This window comes from Calypte anna, chromosome 8 (assembly GCF_003957555.1).
Source record: "Calypte anna isolate BGI_N300 chromosome 8, bCalAnn1_v1.p, whole genome shotgun sequence".
In the NCBI taxonomy this organism is placed as follows: domain Eukaryota; kingdom Metazoa; phylum Chordata; class Aves; order Apodiformes; family Trochilidae; genus Calypte; species Calypte anna.
In genome coordinates this window covers 15,136,166-15,160,372 of record NC_044254.1, presented here as the reverse complement: position 1 = coordinate 15,160,372, position 24,207 = coordinate 15,136,166, and the positions used below count along the sequence as shown (strand labels likewise).

The window sequence follows — 24,207 nt, the reverse complement described above, 5'->3', positions numbered from 1 at the left end:
TTTGATTCACATAATCATACAAACATTTTGTAGAAACCTGTTTCTACCATATGTTTATGCTAGAAAGATTTGCTCAGTTTTATAAAAATTTACTTATCAATTAAAGTGTCAGACTATTTTACATTTTCCTTTCCAAAATTATCATGCAGCTCAACAGACTGTTGCACCACCCTCTTAGTTCCTGCAGCAGCACAGCTTCCCATTGCAACTTAGATAAACAAATTTTAAACTACTTGTGTAGATTTCACAGAAATTTAGTCTTTTAAAAACTAGTTCCTTCTGGAATTTAGTGTAGCAATATCCACATAAAGTTCATGCTGAAATTTCTGTTAAGTCATCTGCATTACTAAATTGATTTTTATGCATAAAGACTTCACAGACCACCTTAAAAATACCATCCTTCTGGTGAGATTTGGGGAATGGCAGTGCAATACAGTTAACAAAGACTACTGAAGTACCAGTTACTGGACTCCCAATAGCCCAAGACAAAGAAGCACTAATGAAAAAGCCTAGCAAATGTTCTCATACTCCAGTTTTTATACTTCTTTTAGGCCATGGCCATGGTCACAGCCTGATGGCATTCACTTAAGAATTCAACTTTGTGATCACAGAAATATTTGCAAAACTGGATACTGAATTTGTTCAGGCCTTCCACCATGAGGCCTGTGGGAAGGATTTAGAAACAACATGGAGAACACAACACAGCTTTGGAAGGTTACCTACCTAGAGTGCTTCTGCTAGTGGGAAACCCATCCTCAGGTTAAAAGATCAGAGAGAATTGGAATAGGAGGCAATTGGAAAGGAATTCTCCATATTGATCTCTTTTGAAAGAGTCCTTTATCAACTGAGCTTGAAACAAAGTCAGTTGAGCTCCAAAGAACAGCATTAGGCCCATCTCCACACTCCCCTAGATGTAAAGAGTTTGAGGTATTTGGTGTGAGGGCACCAATGTTGTGAACATGGTAAGAAAAAGGATGATAGCATCAACTATGTCACTGTACATCTGTCTGTGAAGAAGCCTCTGAAGCAGTCTTCCATTCTGCTTTGTAGATTCATCCATGTAATAAATAAATAGGTAGACATGAGCAAATACAATTCCTATTCTAGATGCACCTTTTATAAATTTATTTAGGACTGAATACCTTCAGAACAACAAATATGGGTACTGTGGGAAAATAACAGTAATTACGCAACTTAGCACTCTTCAATCTTTCCTGTTGTATAAGCACTGTATTGATTTAAATCAATCATTTTATTTAAAATTATGCAATTTGTGTATGGACAGGGTAGGTAAGTATGTGTGTAAAATCCACTGGAATTATCTAATGCGAAGCATATCATAATTTTCCTCTACTGCAGGCTATTGGGGTTTCACAGACCACAATGTTTAGGTCCAACACCCCTCGTTTCTATAATATCTCATACCTAAAACACCCACCACCTTTTACTTGTAAGTTTGAAAATAACTGTCTCATCTGATTATTTCATGAAGTCCTATAAATGTTTTTCAGTCAGTAGAAGAGAATCCCACATATATATTTTTTCTGAGGAAAAAAGTAAATTATTTTTAAAAGAACCACCAAGTTGCACTGCATCCATTATCTTAAATAATCATTTTAACTCCTCAGCAGGTGGCAGCATGAAGTTATTTACAATGTCATATTAATTCTGTACTGTATTAAGTAACTTACTGTTAAATTTGCAATAAAATCCCCTACTATTAGATAATGGCACTGGATGGAAGAATTCATACTAAAGATCAGGCTGTCTGTTTATTCCAGTTCTTCAGGATCACTTCAGCTGCATCTAGTGTGCTGTCTTTCTGTAAAACAAGGGTTATCACTATTAGTTCAAGTATGGAATTCTTAAAAAGAGAGTAGTAGTCATTATTATATCATCCCATATCAGTATTTGGCATTTTCAGTTGCATCCTGTAAATATCTGTCAGTCAGTTTTTCATTATCAGTTATAGATGGAAATCTATGCTATACAGAGAATTCAATGCTAATTCCTTGCAAATTTTGTTATATTTAAAAGATAAACTAAAAAGATAAACTTTTCTACACTCATACAAAAAGCAATACTTATAAAAATGCCTGGAATTTAGGCAGTAGTGTCCTTGGTAGCTCTATACTAGAGACATGCTAGGATAGTTTCCCAACTTCATGCATATGGTTGAGATTTTTAAATCTCTATGCCAGCAAGTTATGCTATGACCTACTTAAACATAATCCTTCTAAAGATGGGTAATCTATCCACTGGCCAGTTTTGTGGCTAGGCTGCAACCCAGTGAGTCACACAAGTAGTCTTTAACTTGACGTGATTAATGATGTTCACCCTGGGCAAGCCACATTTACAACCAGCAAGTTTCATCTTGGTTGTTACTGGCTCAGTTTATAAGATAGTTTTTATACCTCATCAAAAGAACTAAGCAACACAGGCAGAAACTCTGCTTCATTACTGGTTCAAGCTTAGGCTCCAATCTTTACACTATAACAGTTAAGAAGTTGCACAGGTTCCATTATGGTGACCAATTAGAAAACATTTTAGGGCTGTGGGCTAATTAGCCTAAATACCTGACCCCAAGGTCTTTCAGTGTTTTCAGGAAGAGATCCAACAGAAGGAAGAATATGTGAAAAGGAGGTTCTCAGAAAATGGCAAAAGTCAAGCACTTCACAAAACCCCTTGCTTTCTTTTGTAATTTCCAGCAGTATGAAGCCCTATATATCTTCAGGCAAGTGAGCTAAACTTGAAGGTGACTTCTTCACTTTTCTTGTTATTGGAAACTGCACAGGCATGGGATATATGACTCTGCTATATAACTGATCTCTGCTCCAAATTCTAGCATTAACCTTAATTGATAGCATACCTGTGGGCAACAAAACAAAAAAAGCCTAACCACTCAGTTGTTTTCTTCCAGTTGCCCTACTTAGCCATGCCACCCACATTTGTCTGTTAAAGTCCCTCAACAAAAAGACAGTTGAAGCTACTTTATGATGAATTTTACACCATGATAACTTTCTGTTTCTAAAAGCATCCAACTCAGTAGATCCTGGGCAAGATGTAACACTAAGTCTCTAGCAGATTTCAGTACTGTACTGATATTTAGGAGTCCTAAGTCACAAAGACACAAATTTACCTTAATGAAGCAAAAACGTATATATTTTTCAAACTTCTTTTTTGTCTCAGGACCAAAGAATGCTGAAAGAGGAATTGCTGACAGCTTCTGAAACATAAAAAAGAAATATTATTTGCTTATTTTATATATGGATAAATATATATTTTATGCATGCTGATTTTACTGCTCCATTTCTGGAACTCCATCCCAATGTGTGAGGGAAAGACAAGCTTCATTTTTGTATGCACTAGCTAGACTAAATTCAAATTAGTTTTCTTTGACAAACCATTTCAAACTTTTTTATAACTAGCATTTAAGCATACTGAATGAAAAGTGCTGGCACAGAAATCAAACCTACAGGGTACACAGTAAGCATATTTAGCAACACCGTAGCTACATCAGCAGCAGCTACTATAAACACCAAATAATATTTTGAATTTAATATCTTTACTACATTATTTATAAAGAATGGTTGCACTGCTCTTGCTTTCAATAGAAAAGCATTTCTTAAACTAGAGTATGACCAAGACACCTTACCTTAGACGTTATCATCCATTTGACAAATTTATAATCATAAGGTTGCTTCCCATCTACATCTGAGAGATCCACATCTAAAAAAATAAAATTTAAATCCAACATGTTATAAGATTCCAAGATTCCATTAGGGAGGCATTCATTGACAACATTACGGCAGTTAATATTTAAGAATAAAGATTATGCTTTTCTATTTTAATGTATCGTGACAAACCGAGACGTAGCTTGAAAGACAGCCAGGCAATACTCCAGAAAGTGATCAAGCCTTGGTTACTGAGATCAGGACTGTGGAAGGTACTGAAAAGTCTATTAATTTCATGGACAGCTCCAATCACTGCAACTCCAGTTCTCTCACCTGTGAAGCAGGGTTATCTAAAACTTTTTTACATGTGGTTGCTGTGTTCAAACATTTCTGTGTTAATTAGAAGTGCCATTAGGACCAGTTAAGGTAAAATGTGGAACTAGAAAATGTTCCCATGTGAGAATTCTTTCTCTGAAGCTACCATAGCCTGAATTTCCAAAAGGTTTTGTAAACATTGGTAGCATTTTACCTTGTTTAGAAATCAGAATGCCTCAAAGAGCCTCCCAGGCATGACTTCAGATTAAGAAAAACAAACAAATAAAAACAGAAAGGGGAAACTACAGATGTTATGAACTCAGAATATTAAATCAGGTGCTTGGCACTCAAGCTTTTTCATAATCATAGAATTTTTGAAAATAGAAATTTTTATTCACCTGCTTTATCCTTCCCTAAAGCTTGGCAAAACACAGTAGTTAGGATCACAAACAAAGGCTTTCCCGAAGCTCATAAAATCTACCTCCTAGGCTAAGGTCAGAAAATTTCATCCCTAATTACTACTTCTAACAATATTATGCAAATATGAAATGAGAATATAGTTTATAATGAAAGATGCATTTTCAGCTTCACTATAATGTTTGCTTTCCACACCCTATTTTAATAAACTTCGTACTAACTTAATGTAGAAACATCAGCAATCATAAAGTATCCTCCATCTGGAACTACAGGCTTCAGCCCAGCTTCTTGGAGCAGCCGAGCCATCCGGTCACGCTTGCTTTCCAGCTCTTGAGACAGAGAGTGAAAATAGCAGCCTGGGTCATCCATGCGCCTGTAGTCGATCCAAAGTGCTTGTGCCAAAGCCTCCTGGAAAAGATAATCTGTGTTGAAAGTACTCACAGACACTCACACACTTTCTAGTGAATTAAAATGGATTTTTATTTTAGTTCTTACTAAGCAAATTACCATATATAAATGACACAAGCTACGCCCAGAGTGTAATTTGTTTGTTACTTTGTGTTATGGCAATACCCAAAGCACTCAATCATTTGCAAGGCACTAATCATATGCAGAAGTCACAGTCCTTGACACAAGGGTGTACACAAGGAGACTTGAAGTCAAGCTTAAATTACAGATAATGATGTATAATAGAATACTAGAAACTGATAGAGACAATGCTTGATAAAACAAGACCTTACTGCAACAACTTTTATTTGCTAGGAAACATTGTCATGTTTTATGCAAGAAACAGCAGTTTGTATCTGAAAGAATCAGCAATACTGTGGGATTTTTTTGGTTATGCTTTTGTTTTTTTAAAATGTCTGTTGAGCCAATCAAATTTGTCTTCTCTTCTTGCAAATAAGATGTATTTTGAGTACTGAAATGTTATTGTTGTGGTTACTGTTTTACCACAGTGAGGCCTACAGTTTTGCTACACCAGAAAATAATCTCCTCTGCCCCATCTGGACCTACCTGTAATGGAGTTGGGCAAGTATACAGTGTATTTTGGTGAACAACCTGCAAATGCTTAATCAGGTTCTGGGGGCCAATAGACCAGCCAAGCTATGGGAAGAAAGTATGAATATATTATGCCTACATCAAGGAGGTTATTAAAAATAAACAAAAAATCAAAATTAGCCAGTGCCCCAAGTTCTTCTATTTTAAGAATTGGTAATGAATTTGTTCTGATAAAGAATATAGAAAAGAGGTGGTTTACAAAGTTTGCTGAATGACACTTAAAAAATTATAAATTTGAGACAACAGTTATAATTTCACTTATCCCCATCTCTCACAGGGTATTGAGCAAACTATTAACTCATCATATACCAATGGTTAGAAATGAAACTGAGCATTTACTAGAAATGTTATTCCTAAGTGATTTAGAACTTTTCATTGCCTAAGTTCCTCTGTCAAAGGTGGTTGGAGCATAAAACAAAAAGCTCACTATTGAATCAGGTATCATCGTTCAGTTTGAGCTCAGCTGAAGAAGAAACAAGAATTGCCAAATGGTTACTCTTTGTTTACTTTCTGATATATGTTTTAAAGTAAAGCAGAATTTAATCATTAAACATTTTGCAGAAATATAAGCCATTCCAGAACATACCATTATCACAATCTGAAAATATTACTACAAAACTAGAAAGGCAAAATATTATCATATCCATGTTTTCTTCAATAATCTTTACTGATTTTGAACAAATCATACTGTGTTTATATTTTTAGGATTGTTTTTTCATGAGAGCTTATTAATCATGAGAAAAGAAGATAATTCAAACATAGGTTTTCATCATAGGTAACTGCTCCAACAGAATACTGAACATCTTAATATTTTGGAGACATGGAAATTTGCTACAAGCTTTAAAAAGGCAGGTTTTAAAACCAGAGACCTTTTTTTAATAAATGCATTCTGTTCTTTATATAACTGAACTTTTTATATTGGTTCTTCTTACCTTCCAGCCAGTTACACTATATGTTTTTCCAGCACTTCCTATAGTTATTGTTCTTTCCCACATACCTGGCAATGTAGCTGTATATAAAATAAAATTCATTTGGTACAGATGCACTCACATAATCCATGCAGTTAGAAAAACTGTACTGCCTCCAGTTCAGAGCTATTTGCTGATGTATCATTGCAGCATAATAAGCAAGCAATGAGAACATTCTAAAATTATAGCAGTTGTAACAAATGAGAAAGGATATATGGGCTAATGCTTTTTTTTGCAGGAAAAGAAGCAAGGATTAATGAAAGAAGAAAGAAGAGGCAGAAAAAGAGGCACAGTTTGTGAAAACTGCATGTTAGTAATCCTCAGTTAAAATGCATATTATTCATAAGAAAGATATTATCTAAGACGTGGCTACTCATTCATCTCAAGACAGCATTATTTCTACTGCCCTGTAACAGCACCATATATATACACCACATATATAACATCAACTCAGACACTGAAAACCAGTTTGATAGAATTGTCAAATTCAGTGTGATTGGCTGTCTCAGATATCAGAAAAAGAAAATAATTACTAAGACTTTTAACCCAGAACTGAACACCACAAGCATCAGAAAACAGCAGAGTGAGTTAATAAATTACATTTTGTTATACCACTGAAACAGGTCTAGGACTGACTGACAATAGCAGCTAGCCAAGGATGCCTGCAAAAATTAAGAGATGGATGGAGGCCTTTCTTTGTATTTGGTAGGAGACCAAAATCCTCTGTTTTCTTTCCAAGGAAATGACAGAGCAATAGTCTCCTCCTGTAGTTTGCTTTTTTTTCCCTGTACACTACTTCAAGGAAGATCTATTTGGACTCTTTAACTTAATTCATTTTCAACAGAAACAGGTAAGACACAGTTAAGTCTGAGACACAAAGTTAGACAAGGTCATACTACTGCAATTGCAGTGGTAATCATTCAGCTCCACCTCATTTGTACACTAGAACCACTACCAATGAATCTGTCAATTGTTAAATCCCTTCTCTGAGGAGGCCAGTGAACAAAGATTTTTCCAAATAAAACCACTGAATTTCATAAGGAAGTTTTTGCAGCAGTTATCTGCATTAGACATGGTATAAGTCTTGGCAGTTATTTGAAAACATGCATTGTTGGTTTTTTTGTTTGTTTTTTGTTTTGGTTTGGGTTTCTTTTTTGAGAACAATTGCTAAGAAGAGAAACAAGACATCAGGAAAAAAAATCTGATATTCCTTATATCCACTCAAATGCTGTGACCTTGAAAACAAAGGCAGTTTGAACAGATGCATCTTCTAGCTAGGAAGGTTGAGAGTATAGATCACTTCCTGAAGGCAACCAAAGGAGCTCTCACAGACTGCAAAAAGAATTGAATTTCTGCTTTGCCTCATAGTCACAGGAATTCAGCCTTGGGGACTGAAGGTGACAGCATTTCAAGCAGAAATAGCAGCAAACGGGCACATGGGAAGAAGGAGCTCTATTGCTTCTATAAGCATCAGGTTTTAAATAGAGAGGGAAATTCCTCCTTGCCATATGGCAACATCATTACAAGACACCATAACCAAGTCTGACTACAATTTAAAAACTAATGAAGTGCAAGCCAACACATATAATAAGCCTGTTACCTGGGGTGGCACTCAGCTTGTTGAGAGGCTTCTTAGAATCCTCAGTTATGAGATGCAATCTCTGAATCTGCCAGTGCAACCCTAATCATTACTTAGAAGAGATCCAGTTTTGCAGAAGTCATATAATGATGAGAAACAGGATGAAGTGTCTCTACACTACAGAAAACTGCTTCAGTAACACTACAAAAATTGAACTAATTTTATTACCTGTGGCTAGCAACTCCTGTTGTATTAAGGTACCACCATCGGACACTGTAAGATCCATTTTGCATCTCTCAAAAAGTGTTACTGCATTTGATGGAATATGTAGCAGTATTGTACAGAAACACAAGAATTTTTCAATAGTGAAATAACACATTTTTATTTTTTTTCTTGTATTATCTTTTGTAGACTTTAAAAAAAAGTCTGAGAAACAAGTCTAAAAGAGATCTTGTTTCTTTTACTGAAATAATGCTATTGTTTACAGTGATACCCTGAAGGTTTCAGTAATTTTAACATGAAAGTTAAAGATGATACAATGGAATCTCCTAGAGAATCCATATCTCCATAAACCAAGCTAACTGTTCAGCCTTTAACTTGCACTACCAGTACACAGTATTTTTATATATATATTTTTTTTTTATACTTTATGCTAAGCTACAGAGTGCCTTTTGTTCAACTAGAAATGTTTTGGGTTGAAGCATTAAAATGACAATACCAATAATAACAAAAATAGAGTTACTGTGTCTTACAGCTCAAATACATCAACAGATCTAAACCAAGACCACCACACTATAAACTTTTACACAAGTGCTTAGCTGCAGCATTACAGGATTTGGGAAGGAGTTCAGTAACCAGCACCAAATTCACTTGTTCTAAGACAGTGGGAGTGATTCCACTAACTTCAGCAAAACTTGGATCAAGAACTAAAACAAGAGGGACAGGGGCATAATATCGTATTTCTTCTTCTGGTTTATTCTTGCAAAGGTGCTTTACCCCTCTAGCAATACTGTCTGAAGACTTCAGCATGCTTTCACACTGCCTGTGCAGCAAATTACTGCCTTGAATTAAATGTCCATTGCTTAAGACTGTCTCTGCACTTTGGAGGGACAGTGTTCATGCACTATAGCCACACAAACCTTTATACCATTTTTTTCTATTTAGAAGTAGTGGAGCAAAAATAATCCTGTTTTTCATTATACATTTCCCTCACTGATTCTCTCTACAATCCTCCTAGAAAGAACTTCTAATCCCTGTTCCTTCTACAAGTTCCTCAGAAAAGCACAACCCAGTGCACATACATGAATGGCAGTAATATCTGTCATAGCCAACAAAGTAACTGAATAAGGATGGTATATTCAGAGGACCATAACTGATTTATGACCATCAGTCCCACTGATTTCTATGGGTATCTGCTCCAAAGTTGGAGCAATAGAATTTTGGAAATTCTTTTTGGAAAATATTATATAAAATATTTTCCAGGAAAGGAAGAGTCTAAACAAAGTAAAATAGTCAGAGCTTGAAGCTTGATCTATTCCCAGCAACCATTATCTCCAAGAATCATGCTTACAGCATCATTCCACAACCACTTTTAAGATGCCACAATAAATCAATACCTATTTTAATGTGTTTATTTCCTTTGTACACCAGCCATTCATACACCTCGTCACTGATGCAGAGGGTATCATGCTTAATACAGAGATCAGCTATTATCTGGAGCTCTTCTCTGGTAAACACCTGGGATATTAAGAAAGTAAGGGACAATGTGTTAATCACAGTATTTAAGGCATACTCTAAAATTACAGTAGTGTGAAAGCAGGACTCTTACCTTGCCTAAAGGGTTGTGTGGGGTATTCAGAATGATCGCTTTTGTTTTGGAATTGAATTTATTTGCAAGTTCAGCAGGATTTAAGACCCAATCAGCACTAGATGCAGAGTTCCCATCATTTTTCTTAAAGATAAAAACAACAAACAAAAAGACCCACAGAAAACCCTCTATAAATTTATGCATTACTTGAATACAACATTTTACAGCCAAATAGAGGTGCCCAAATTACCACTCTCAGACACCTGCATATTACTGGGAGAGGGACAAACCAAAAACAAGGGCATGAACCAGAAAATACTTGAAGGAATTTTGTCATTCAAAATGCCCGCAGAAGGAAGGCACCAGAAAAACACTTATGTACTCTCACTGCAGTGCTGGATGTTTTGTCATCCTGTGCTATTCATGGTGTTCATGCAACAGTCCTGCCTAAAGAGCTCCTCAGCCCTCCCCTGTGCAAGGCTGCCAGACACCCAAGGCAAAAATAAGAGGATTAACACTTTGCAATCCTTGCAGGCTGTCATCAAGCCAGCAGTACCAATCTGAAATTTAACCCATACTAAAATTATTCCTTTCCACCAATAAACAAAACAGTAATTCTAGTATGTATAGGGAATATGTCTACTGCTTGATTTAGAACACAGATTTTGCAAATGAAATTATATTCTGTCATTATAAGAGCTGCTAAAGGGATCAGAAACCAAACCTTTTGAAAATTAGTGGATCACAGGATTATTAAAAATGGAAAAGACCTCTGAGATCAAGTCCAATCTATGATAGTGCTGAAATGATCCTCCTTCCTTTATTTGCACTGAAAGCATTTTCTGACGACATGTAAAAAAGGAATTTTGATCAGCTTTCAGAATGCACAAATCACAGTAAATGAGAAACATTGTCCCACTTCTTCCAATACTATTAAAATATTCTATTTGGTTTGGATTATTACTGTCTCAGACTTATGCTATAGCAATCTCATTTTTATAGAAATACACTATATTATGAAAAACTATACAGAACAGCATTGCCTAGAATGTGTTCATCAAACTGTATTAAGCATGGAGGAAAAACCTTGTGATAAATAATGTTTAAAAAGCTACTCACACATCTCAGTGGTATAAAAACAGGCTTTGCACCCGCCATCCTTACCATTGGTTCATAACAGTCATAAAATGGCTCTATTATTATTACCTGGAATTACAATAATCTGTATCAGAAACAAGATAATTTACTGTGCATAATATTATACTTCCAGATCTACTTTGGTGGTGTAACTTTGTAATTTTTCTGGCACTCCATTATGACCGAAAATTGCAGAATGTTCCTCTTTTAGTACATCACATCACTATGTCCCCAGCCCAAGTATCATAAACATTACTCCTGTTTGACAATGCACAGAGGCTGTTCTTCTATACTTACACATTACGAGCATTAAGATGTATTAGAAATGTTTGGTTCCTGCAGAGATTTGGAGAAGTGAAAGGCAAAGATGCAAAGATGAGAGATAACAACAGGAAATTGTCGAACTGCAGCACAGCTGCCCTAATTCTGTTCCTACAATTCTGAAATTTCCAAGTATCTAGAAATTCCAGAAGGATGGATTAAGTCCTCAAATTTAATCAGAAGAAAATTTTCAGGTAGAAAAAGAGGATAAATTCAAGGAAAATTGCAGAGAGGCTAGATAATAGGAAGAGAAACAAACAAACAAAAAACCCCAACCAAACCCAAAGGCTAATAGCAGAGACCTGCTACCAAAAAGGAGAAGTGAATATCAGAGCAACAGAAAAGGAAGAAAAGATATGCCTAAAAATATATTATGTGAGCAACACCTACCAAACACTGAAAGCAAAATGCATGACAACACAAAAAAGTTCTTGTCCACTACAGATACAAACAAGTACTCCCCCCAAATTATTTTTAATATAATTGTCAAAAAGGAAGATATCAGTAGGGAAGAGGGAAACCACCACAACTAGTACAGTAAACTAACAATAATTTCTTTAAAGAACTTTTTGGAAACCTATGCTGCTACCATGAATGGTCCAAAACAGAACTTGAGAGACAAAAATTATTCAGACACCAACAATGCTTCACACCACACTTAGTCTTCTGTCTCAAGTTTTCTCAAACAACTCCACAAGTTTTCTCAAACAAGAAATCAGTGTGTACTGTGTCACTTAATAGTAACAGTGATAAAGAAACTGCTGCAGGTATCTTTAGTATGAGAGAGGGGTTTCTAAGTGAATGATAAGAAGATATATGAAGTCTCCTAGTCACAGCTTCTGAAACCAAGATGTGCAACTGTAAAAAATCAAACCAATGGTGACCGGAAAGAAACCCCAACGTTAACATATTTAAGTGGATGAATAAAGACCAAATTCACATTTCAGTGACTGTATGTGAATATTTCAAATAAAAACTTACTTCATCTCCTTCTTCAATTAATGCCTGTATTGTACTAAAGAGAGATCCATAAGCTCCCACTGTCACCAGGATATCTGTGAGAGGATCAATCTTTCTTCCACAAACTCTCTCGTACACCTGAGCCAAAGCTTTTACCAGTGATGGATGTCCCTGTTTAAAGGAAACAAATGCAACTGACTGGTGTGTTCCAGACAATGTACAAAGCCTGTGTTTGGGGAAAATAATACACTTCAAAAATAGAAAAAATATGAGATGAGCCCTCAGTGTTAACAGCTGTTTACAGGTAGCATCATTTAAAGTTTTTGTACATTTGGGAAGAAAATTTATTTGTATGTACTAGGAAATTATTTTTGTGTATCTAATGCTTTTTAATTTGTATATTATTATCAATTGTCAGGATAGCTCCAGGTAGCCTACAGACGAGCTAGGACAAGAGACAGAAGAAGAGGGAATACTCTGACACCAATTCATCCTCACCCCCTTTAGAGTCTTTTTCCCACTTGACCATATTTCCATCTGAAGCTCCTTTTGTTTCTTCCCTTACCTTTCAACTAAAAGTTATTTGGTTCAAGAGAAATCTTTTTATGCTGTTTATGTAATACTGATAAACAGCAATTGTGATCAGAATGATAATTCCTACAGTCATAGCCCAACTCTCAAAGCACCATTCACCATTTGTGTCCCCGACAGGGACATGATGGTTAACACTCTCCTCAATATACGAAAATAACAAAAAAGAAGCATACAACAAAGATAATACACAATACTGAAATAAGACCACACAACTCTGTTTACTCAGGAAGACTACAGGTTTCCTGCTGTGAAAATCTTTTTTTCTTTTTGAATGCTTGGTAGAAATAGAAAATAGCTCAATGAGAAAATGCAACACAAATCCTTCTCTAAAATACTGAACCTCTGTACATAAGGCATACGACTATGAGCTCTTTTGTAAACAAGAATATTACCATAAATTAAGGCTTACAAGTAGTTGTTGAATCAAATTAAAGCAATTTATTGCCATGAGTGTGTCAGCTACACAGGAATGTTGCATCGCCCAGGTCATGTTAAGTCACTCCATGGGCTGCAGCCCTACAATGAATGAGAAGTCCAAGTGTGGCAGAGAGCCAAGACAATCTCTCAAAAATAAGATGGCTGAGCATCATTCATACTCATCCCGCCCACATTTGCTACCATAAGTACTTGTGCTCAAAAACCTTAGAAGTGCAAAAGCTTGTAGAGGTAGTGCAAAGGCTGAAGATGGGAACATTGGTAAAAATGCCTGGGTAATTACTATCTACAGTGTAATGTATCCACAAATGTTCATAATTATCATGGGAATCAAACTACTTGGAAATAAAAAAAAACCAAAAACAAAACACAAAGTGACAGAAGTAAATACTGACTAATTGCATGCATTGGGGAAATTATATTTATGCTTAATTTGCAAATTGTTTTAGAAAATCAGTCAGTGAACATTTGCTCCAGGGTAGGCAGAAGCTCATTCTCTCTGTAGCTTTCCCCTCATGCCAAGACTCCCCCAAAACCTTGACTTCCTGGTAAGCAAAGACTTCTCTTTTTCTGAGTAAAGGTATCAAGGGTGGAAGAACATACTAATGCTCAGCACAGAAGTTCACTGAATCCCTGCCACCTTTTGTTTGTGTCCAACACCAAATAACTGCTTTACACTTTCCAGTATGTATATATATATATATATATATATAGAGAGAGAGAGAGAGAGAGAGAGAGTTTTTCATATTTATAAATCTTTTTTTTTTAACTTGCAGAGACTCTGCACACAGCAAAGGTGATTAAACAAAATGACCCAAAGAGGGATGGAATGAGACTACATTCACTGGGGCTGTATTTTTTTATTTCTGGTCTTGTCAGGGCCCTGAGTGACCTAATGGCCCTGACCACCCTCATGTAAGGCCTCTCCCCAGAGCTGTGCCCCTACTCCAGGGGCTTCATTTTAGTGCTATGCAGTAAAGCTGCTGGTCTGCAATTCACTTACAGCCATGCCTGTACCTGGCCATAGACCCTGTTGAACCTGGCCCATACCTGCACACAGAATTTGTGGTTTGGCCATAGTCACGCTGGACCTGCCTGGTGATCACTGGGTTTTATCTAACTGTGATTAGCATTACTGGGTCTGATGTGTGGCTTGACTTCCAGATCCAGCTCACTACCAGAGGCTTGCCTGGTAATTTGGGCTGCCCTCAATCACCATCTCCAAGCCTGTCTTGCTCAGCTGCTGTGTGACTGGGCAGCGGATGGTGAGGCCTTTGCCCTGCTCACTATCATAGTTTCTCTGATGGGGAGAGATGGCCCCTGCTGCCCATCAGTTCTAGTGCACACAGATTCTTAGAGAACAGGCAAAAAGTTATTTCAGACTATAGACACAATTGTGCCACCACTACTAGCACAACTGTTGGCCTACCAGTCTATACAATGCTTTTCTCTCCATGTTGCATAATCTGGACATCTAGAAAAATACTATGCAGACTCCCTGGGGTCTTGTAGCAATCCTGACACATGATTCTCATCAAGGAAACATGGTATATCTTCACCACAACATATAAGATAGACAAACCAAACAAGGAAGTGGTCATACTAAAGAGCAATAGTCCAGTTCAACATCCTGCCTTGGACAGTGATAAATTCCACACTCACTCCCAGCTTGAGCTAATTCATTAGTAACAGGTAAGGCTACTAGATAAATTTAATTTGGAACATAATACTACGACCTACAGATAAAACTATTTTAAAGCAAAGTCAATTTTTTTTCCTGTGGTGTGGACTCAAGTTTCTCAGCACTTACAAAGCCTCGAGTGTACTGGTTCAGTCTGTCAACTGCTGCTGCCTTTGCTAGCTCTTCTTTGACATAGGTGGGAGGGGATATATCAGGAAGGCCTTGACCAAGATTAACAATTGAGGGATCTGCTGCCACCTTAGTAAATTCAACCCTAAGGGAAGAAAACATCTTAAAGTTAGCATAGCAGATTTCCATTAGCATTAAAAGACAAAAGGAAAAAAAAAAGAAAAAAAAAAAAAAAAAAGAAAAAAAAAAAAAAAAAAAAAAAAAAAGAAAAAAAAAGAAAAAAAAAAGCATTTAAGCATTTCACTTTCTGCCAAGTTCAAATTCAAGGCCAAATTTTGCCTGTGAAAACAGGTTACAGTAAAGTGCTCAAATGACAACCACAAGAGTCAGCGGAGTCAAGAAGGCGATGACTTTCTGCATCCACAGAATAATTTTCCTGCCAGCAGAACCCAGTTCGGATGTGCACACACACAAATACACAGTAACTTTGGATGTGGGCAGAAATGTAACAGTATCCTCTTTGCAAAATTAAGTAGACCTAATTAGAACAGGCATATTAAATGATTTAAAAGCTAGATTTGGTCAAGTGAAGGAGTCATTTAAACTATTCAGTAACCTCAGGATGTTACAAATTTTTTTTTTTTTTGGTAACTTGAGGCAGCCTTCTGTTTCAGGCTACTCATTAATTCTTCCTAGCAGCCTGACAGATACAAACATTAGAATTCTTGAACAATTTTTTTTCCTCACTTCACAGGTAAACCTTGCATTTCACCCTTTCCTCACTACCTAAAAGTTAACAAGATTAAAAAAACAAAACATACCATACCAAAACAAAGCACCAAAACAAAGCAATCCCCACTGCATCACAGTTCTGTCAAAAATGGATACAAATTGCTAAAACTGAGTTTGAGACTGAATGAACAAAATGCCTTGTGTACATGTAGACACACGATTAACATAATCCCAAAATAGTGCTTGCACCAAGTTTGCACTCTTGCCCAAGAGTTATACTTGTCTTGTGTTATTTGCTAAATGAAGAGAAGCCCAGGTCTAATATTTAAAACTAAATAAGAATTAATCCTTACCTTAAGCAGAATTTGCTTCATTGCTTCCACACAGGTGCCAAGTATATTTCAGCAGCTACAGAAAGTGCTATGCACTTTATTTGTGATAATTTTCAATTTGAAAAGAAAATATTTCAGCCAAAGTAATTTTCTGAAATTTGCAGATATTTCCCTTTTAACTTACCATACATTGCTATCAAGGCCTTCAATTCGTCTTGTGTTTTTGTGTCTGAAGGCCATTGTCTGCAAGATCAAAATATGCAGACAGAAGGGTTTTGTTAAGAAATACAAAGTATTAGATTGTTGGATTCTGCATGACAAGCCCTCCTTCATGCTTTCTCAAATATACTGTTGCCAGTTGAATTCAGTAGTTACTTAAAAAGACAGATATGTTCTTTCATGAAAGCTTCTATAATAGCTTGAATTCAGACTAATAGGAAAATACACAAAAATGTCCTAAATTCTCATTCATCATTATCTGAAGGCACTGAACTTTCAGCAAGAATAGATCAGGGGCGTAATTCAGCTCAATAGCTTTAAAAGATGGCCTATAAACTAAAAAATAGGGTACATACATTCTTTTTCTTTGATATGATACTGTAACAACTTAAAGATTCTTTTATTTCTAGCCCCATTCCTGCTCAATCCAGTTTGGAAAGTGTGCATTTTTAATGTATTTTTATTTGTTACATTGATGGGTAAGAGGAAAACAAAGACATTTCATATTTTCTTTCAGACTTTTAATAGTTTGAAGTATTTACTCACAGCACAGAAAACCACATTAGAACATATTTGTGCGTATATTCAGACCTTCAATTAAGGTCTTGGAAGAGTGCTTTAGAAGAGACTTTCAAAAAGTACTCTCAATAAAGGCAGAGAAAAACTTACATCTGTAGTAGTTTTCAGATAAATAGAGACAAGAAAGTTAGGGAAAAAAAGAAAAACAGATTTATTTCTATGTACAAACAGAAGTGCAACTTCATTTCTATCTTTATAAACTAGCTTGATACTGAAAAAAATTACATATTGATTACAGTCCTTCAGTAGTACAGACACTCCTGTCTCCAAGTCAAACTACTGATTTTAGTGATTTTTTGGTCATGGTTTGAAAAAGTCAAAACCCATACTCTAGCTACAACACTCTGAGAACAAAATGTCTGTGTTACCATCCAATTTTACAACATATGTCTTAGTAAATATGCTTAATGTTTGGCTGTACTATATAAGTAGCAGAGGTACTACTTAGACAGAGCACCCTCACCTCACCCCCCTCAATATATTTTTTCACATCCTAGATGACTACTTGTACTACAAGGAAGTCTCACCATTAATTTTCCAGTTATTAATAAGAAATCTTTGTGCTGCCAAGGGTAAATTTGTTCCATCAAACATCTCTTCTTAATATTGTTTCAATTTGCTAGAAGCTAAAGGCTTAACAACTGCAGGACTTATGTAATCAACTCTAATGTAAACCTTACCTGCATTAAGTAACCACCCCTAGCTAAAAATGTATTGACAAGTAAAATAAGCTTTCGCATTAAAGCTCTCATACTATTTTAAGTTTAAATCCTTAAAGATTCAAGTCTTCCTATATATTTTGTTTTGTGCCTTGAAACTGGTTTTAAAACAGAATAGCTGGGCCATTAGTTGTAAGGTTTTCACAGGTTCAGCCTACAGTGGGGCTCAGGACTGCATTACTATTTTGAGAAAGCCAAACAACTAACGACATTTTAAAATTAAACCTTAAGTAGCATTCTTTCTTTAAGAAGGAAAAGAGAATTCTTAAGGGTCTTTTTTCTTTTAGCCCAGTTTTGTCATTACTTGATAACCTTCCAGGCATTTCTAGGTATAGGGCTAGGATCCCCATGAGTTTAAGAACAGTGTCAAGCAGGAGAGGTACATCCTCATCAAGCTCTAATTGTGACCTCCTGCTTTCCCTAGCACTTTCTGTAAGGAAAAGGACCTGATAGAAAATCAGGTGCTGCTTGTATTATCTTTCTTCCTAAGAAAGATGCAAAAGAATGTGATTACATTCAATGGCAATGTGTTTAATAATGATAGAAGGAAATACCTCTATAGGGTGCGTAATTAAACTGGGGAATTCAGTGTTAAAATCTACAACCGAAGCAAAGCTCTTAAGAAAGTAATTAAAAACAACAAAGAAACCAACAGAATTAGATTTCAGCACATTTAGTGAGAACATCCTTTAAAGTGAGAACTCCTTTAAATGGAATGCAAATACTTCTGGCCCATGAAAAACCGACTCTGGCAAAACCTGACCTTCAAAGTGGTGCTCATGCTAAAAGAAATTTCTCATATGGGCAAAATATTCTACAAATGTCCAGTATAATGGTTTGAAACTCTGTTATGAAGGATCTGACGTGTGCTTTGGTTGAACCAAGTTGCTGACTAGACGAAACCTGTTCTGACCTGAAAACACAACTTACATTCCAGTGTTCTATATGCAATGCAGAGTATGACTTCCAGGCATTTACCATGTTGCAAAGCTCTGTTTTGTCTCAACAAAACTGGAAGACTTAGAATGAAGGTAGAATTTTATAAGCTGGGAAATTGAGATGATTCTGTATAAAATTAAGTCATTGCAACATCAAGAAGCACCACTATTCTAATTTCATTAAAGGAAAGCTGACATAAAAAGAAATTAATTGTCTTACCGAAAGTCAGATAAAGCTGGGATTGAACCTGTCTCCTGTATCTCAAGCTCTAGTGCCCTAAGAGCCAGGCAATCCTTCTGGCCTGTTGTGTGCTAGATGTGACTTTAAATACTGAAAAGGATACACAAAGCAATAATAATCAAATTCTGGTTATGCTAGTGTGGTTAAATATTTGATTGATTCAAATATTTTGTTCTTGATATTAAATGTTTGGATCAGCATAACAAAACTCAGCAAATGCATACATATTAACAACACTGCAAAATTAGCATTAGATAGAGCATGAAAGAGCTCTATCTATGAAGCTGAATACTTACTTCAGAGGCTGAAAGTCTGATAGATCTGGAAAGGACATCTGTTCGTAGTTGGTATGTTCTAATGCCAAGACAACAGAAGATTCGTGAAGGAAAAAGCATGCCTGCATAATAAATGAGTTTCTACACATTACTAAGCAATTTTAAAATATATGATCCTTCTCTTTTACCTTCAGTGATTTTGTTTCATTGAAATTAATTCTACTAAATGATTACCTTACTGAATTTTTAAGCAGAGGATGAAACTTAAACTGGCAGAGCTGCAAAATGTGTCTGAATGTCATCCATGAGGAAGGTTTCCTCTACTTGATAGCACTGATTTTCTTCTTGGATGACAATTAAGATTAAATGCAATTCAGCATTCAAAGTCTCTGTTGGAGCTGTTGTGAAAATATGTTCAGGTAATAAAAATTGTTATTACAATTGCTAGTTTATACAGAATAAAGAGCCCAATTTTTAATAAGTTACACAGCTTTAAAACTGGTCTCTGTTTTTGTTACAAATCAGGCATTCTGAAACTGAGATAATTAAGATCTCCAGTCACACTGGAGAGGCAGACCTATGCACTTTACATAACTATACTAATTTCTGCCACAGTGACTTGACAACCATCAAATATTTACCATAGCAGAAAACAGACAGGTAGAAAGGCCATTCTCTGCAGAGTAACAGCCCATTTACTAACTAGAGAAAACATGCTCTGTTACTCAGTGACGATTAAAAAAAGAACTAAGAGCTGGTACTTCAGGCAACTACTTCCAGAATGTATTTTTAAGTATACATATTGGATGACATCACCAAAATGTCTGGAGTTTCTAAGAGAAAAACATGTAGCCCATGGGCCTGTGTCAGAAACACAATAGCCACAGCAGTGTAATTATTAACTTTGCTTTCCATAACTAGCTCCCTGAAGAATAGGTAACTCCTGCTTCCCTCAGACTTTGGTATCTGAAAAAAATAAAAACAAGAAAGGAAAAGGCCTATACTATTTCTATTAATAACAAAGGAATGCCATTGCCTATTAATACTATGAAAGCCACACAGACAAAACTAGAGAAGGCAATATTTTTTCAGAAAGAAAAATGGATTTAGTCCAACAAGAAAGTATTCTTAACATTTTCAATGTAAACTAAAAGGTCAACCAATAATACCTTTTCAGGATGCCTTATTGAATGTCTTAAGTTTTAAAAGTATTCTGATTTTGTCTCTCTCTTATTCCAATGCTAGAAACTCAATTCTGAAAGTAGGGTCTTTCTCACGCAGTGCTAAGTTGGTAGCTAACTCAGCTGAACCCTCAATAAAACCTACGTAATCTTATTGTATTTAGCAATCTGCAAGTTATTGACCTTTCTTTCAGAAGAGGGAACAATTTCCTCAGCTCTGCTGGCTGGAGGACTAGCAAAAGTAATCAGCAATTAAATCTTTGGCACTCCTCAGAAGATACTATGAAAGACACAAAAGATTTAAAAAAAAAACCTGCAAACACAGTTTAAGTTACTTTCAATGCAAGCCCTTAGCATATTTGATAATAATAATAATAACTACATGAAATAAAAAAGATTGTAAAGGCCTCTACTTCTGTCCTTGTGCATGCTTACAAAAGCTACTTATGCAACACATCCGTACTCCCTTTAAGCATTACTATAGCAATAGCACTCTTCTCCCGGGGTCAGCCCAGGGACACTGCAAACACCTGCAGGAGTTAGGACAGAGGGACAAAAATGCATATCATTGCCATTTCAGTTTTGCCTTGAGGAGAAGCAAAATTAAATAAAAACCCATGGAAACCCTACATGCAAAAGTAAGTTGCAACTGTCATAAGAAAAATTTTTAACAGTTGTGAATCTTTGTAGCATTAGTGCCATGCTGCACTGAAAGACAGTGCGGTATTTGGCAAGCTTGACTTGACACAAGGCAATCGTATAAGACAACATTGCAGGAGGAGCAGTAGACCTGTAGCACTGTAACGTGGTCAGTCCATCCAAGCACCTGAAATACCCGAGGGAAAAAATTATATCCACCTTTAACACCACAGAAACTCGAAAACTTGTTGCACCAAAAGTTCTTGCTGTTAAAATTGCTGGACTCTGGAAGTTTCATATTCTGATTAAGGGTCCTGAAATTAGAAACTGATGTTTGTGACGATTTGTTGACAGGGGTCAATATTCTGCCAGTTCTTCTTCCATGATTGACATGGAACAGAGAAAACTGAGCTTGGAGAAATAAATTTTAGAATGTAGAACAAGGAGAGAGATGAGGCTATGTGTTTTTTTCTTCACAGATTCCCCCTTACACAGAAGCTTTGCCATTTCGCCACTTCACATTGCGCTCATGCCTCCACCGACTCCCTCTACTCCCGCGTATTTTCCGCCTGAAGCACTCTGCGTTTGCGGGACACACCCCGCACCCTCAGGAACTGCCAGGCACCAGCAAGCCCCCCGCCCTCACCCGCAGGCCCCGCGGTCAGCAGGGGGGAAGCCAATAGCCACGGGCTGGCCCTCCACGGCAGCAGCCGCGGTCACCCTGCCCCTCCGGAGGGCCAACAAACACGGCCACCCGCCAGCCCCCAGCGCAGGCCGGGAACCGGACAAACCCACCCCGCCCAGCGGCCGCTGCCCCCCCACGGGCCCTCGTCAGAGAGAGGCCCTGAGGGCAGAGCCTCCGCCCCCCTCCTGCAGCGCCACAACTCACCGCCCCGGCGCGGCCGACACCTCCACCCGCCGCGCTCCCGCCCGGGAAGGGAGGTGCTCAGCCGGCGGGGCGGAGTTGGGTACCCGCCTGCCCGCCGCAACCCGGAGAGGCGGACGGTGCCCATCTTCCAGTCGCCCGCGGGCGCTCCCTCGCGGCGCCTCAGAGGAAGGGGCGAGAAGGCCCTGAAGAAAATGGCGGTGGCGGCGGGCAGGAAGGGCCCTTCCCTCACCGCCCGCCTGGGGCGCTGCACGGCCCAAGAGAGTGAAGTTGCGGGGCCGAGAGAGGTGAAGTCCTGCCCCGCGTCCGGAGCGGGAGGGCGGGCGGTGGGAGGGGGCTGTTCAGGTCGAGTTGGCGCGGACGGCTCGTAGCTGCCCCAGTGAGGAGCGGGGAGATGGCGATGGCGATGGCTGTGGCGGGCACGGGAGGCTGCGCCGTGCCACCGGCCTCCAGCTGGGGCAAACTGGGCCCTGGAAGGAATGAAGCGTTGAAATTATTAACAATAATATCATACCTAAAATAACTCCTTATCGGGATAAGAGGGGGAGGTTTTCAGAGTTCTTTGGGTATTCCGCAGTCGCAGGATTTGCGACGCTAAGGTTCCCCTTCAAAACCAGGGCAGAGCCTTGCTCCATTCATACAAGAAAAAGTGACCATTAGCCAGCACTTCCCCGTCATCACTAGGTTTGATTATTCAGTTAGAAAAACATGCATATATTTGAAATATATTTGCAACCTATTTTTGCGACTTTTATGACTCTTTACAAAAACGGTTTGCCCGAGTATCAACATCACTGTACAGAGCTGTAAGGGAGAGAAAGTTTGTACAACTCCAGTTGATTTTGTAGGGTAAGTAACATGGTGTTCTTCACGTGCAATATCACAAACCACTGCAGAGCTGAAAGAAACTCGAATCAGATTTTTACAGGGGCCTGGCATGGTGTTATGTGTTAAAAGCATTTCTTGTTCTAAAATGTCCAATAATACAGATAAGTGCAGATAAATGTTTTTTAAAGAACTGTACAAGCCAGAAACAAAAGACTTTCTGTAGCAAGTCTTAATTGCTTTTTTAAAATGTTGGTGCTGGCAGGAGGTCTAGTGTATCAATAGTAATCACAAAGAGATGGATTAGCAGGCAGAACGCAGATATTATCAAATGTGATAGATACATCTATTAGTTAGATATCATTACTCTGTGTATTGTGCCATATTATTATTGAAGAGAACCAATTTTGTAGGATGAACTAGAACACACCTACTGGGATGTAGAAATAGTTTGACAAAGCCAGAACAAAATAGAAAAAATTAAGAATAGCCTCAGCTATTCTTTTTTATTCTAAACAAGATGAGCGAAGAACTTTACAGTAGTATATTTTTTTCTTCCTTTTTTTTTTTTTTTCCTTTTTTTTCTTTTTTTTTCTTTTTTTTCCCTGTCTTGCTTTTTGAACATTCTCGTAGTCTCAAACGCGGTGCTCCTTATGGCACAGGACCTCTGCACGCATCCACCGGAGGGCAGCAGATCCCAATCCTTGCCGTGTCACGAGACGGCTCAAAGAGGAAAAAAAACCAAACCAAACCAAAAAACTTCAGCCTTTCGTTTGCCATTTGGCACGTTAATTCCCATATTTTTCACAGAATGTCGTGTACAAAGCATACATCACAAAGAAATCCATGATACTTTATGTATTCCGGGATTTTGCACTCCTCTGAGGCTGTGATACACATAGCTGAAGGACTTGTTATGATGCTGATTCATTCTCAGCTGATGAAACAAGCACTGCTTTAGTCCTTTCCCTTTTAAGTGATGCTCAGTGTTTACCAGAGTAGCTGAGACAGTGAAGAATAAAAGCAGTTTTTGAAGTCTTATCTGCCCCAACTGTCTCTGACATTTCATCCCTTGTGAGACACCTGATGATGTGACTCCTGTTAGTAAACTGGAATCTTAGGAGCATGAGTTAATAAGGTCCACTGCAGTTCAACTAACACAGCAAAGGCAATATTGTCTGTTCTTTTAGTTGCAATTCTATAGCATCTAGTGCAATAGATTTCAGACAAATTTAAGTTGAATTAATATGAAAAACATGTAAGAAGTCCAGCTTGTGCAGCAAACCCCACTGTAGTGATGGATCATTATGAAAATTTTAGTTGCTACCTATGCTCAGTAACATTTCTTTACCTTAATGGTATGTTGCCCTTTAAGCAGGAAAGGCTCATTTTCTATAGAAGTCAGAAGGTCTTGAAGGAGGTCACCTTGGTACAGAAACCAATTGAGCAGTTCAGCCTTGCCATACTTCCAGTAGAGTGAAAGGCCAAAACTTCTGTTTCAAAGATTGCTAACGTAAGAGGATTATTCAGGTTCTGGCAGGGCAAGGAAAACAGGAACACTGATA

The 24,207-nt window shown here is 37.6% G+C and overlaps 2 protein-coding genes across 18 annotated transcripts in view; one reads left to right on the top strand and one right to left on the bottom strand.

Annotated features, from left to right (window-relative positions):
• Positions 1 to 53: 53 nt before the first annotated feature.
• KYAT3 (kynurenine aminotransferase 3) lies at positions 54 to 21,895 on the bottom strand. 17 transcript variants are annotated; one of them, XM_030455774.1, is made up of 16 exons: positions 21,821 to 21,886; positions 20,476 to 20,572; positions 19,133 to 19,190; positions 18,816 to 18,926; positions 16,325 to 16,383; positions 15,077 to 15,221; positions 12,259 to 12,408; positions 10,939 to 11,025; positions 9,841 to 9,963; positions 9,629 to 9,749; positions 6,398 to 6,474; positions 5,421 to 5,510; positions 4,628 to 4,814; positions 3,656 to 3,729; positions 3,140 to 3,226; positions 54 to 1,822 (listed from the first exon to the last, which is right to left on the bottom strand). In XM_030455774.1, the coding sequence occupies exons 5-16, from the start codon at positions 16,378 to 16,380 to the stop codon at positions 1,760 to 1,762; spliced, it is 1,260 nt and encodes a 419-aa protein (XP_030311634.1). In that variant the 5' UTR covers positions 16,381 to 16,383; positions 18,816 to 18,926; positions 19,133 to 19,190; positions 20,476 to 20,572; positions 21,821 to 21,886; the 3' UTR covers positions 54 to 1,759. The 17 variants fall into 17 exon arrangements, with proteins under 17 accessions (XP_030311634.1, XP_030311625.1, XP_030311628.1 ...); XM_030455765.1 differs by lacking the exons at positions 18,816 to 18,926; positions 20,476 to 20,572 and adding an exon at positions 21,151 to 21,245 and having other exon boundaries at positions 19,133 to 19,233; positions 21,821 to 21,887; XM_030455768.1 differs by lacking the exon at positions 18,816 to 18,926 and having other exon boundaries at positions 19,133 to 19,233.
• A 117-nt stretch (positions 21,896 to 22,012) lies between these two features.
• LRRC8B (leucine rich repeat containing 8 VRAC subunit B) overlaps positions 22,013 to 24,207 on the top strand; it is a 33,356-nt gene continuing 31,161 nt past the window's right edge. Inside the window, exon 1 of the mRNA XM_030455761.1 lies at positions 22,013 to 22,104. The gene's annotated coding sequence lies outside the window, so the exon portion shown is untranslated. The remainder of the gene's footprint in view (positions 22,105 to 24,207) is intronic.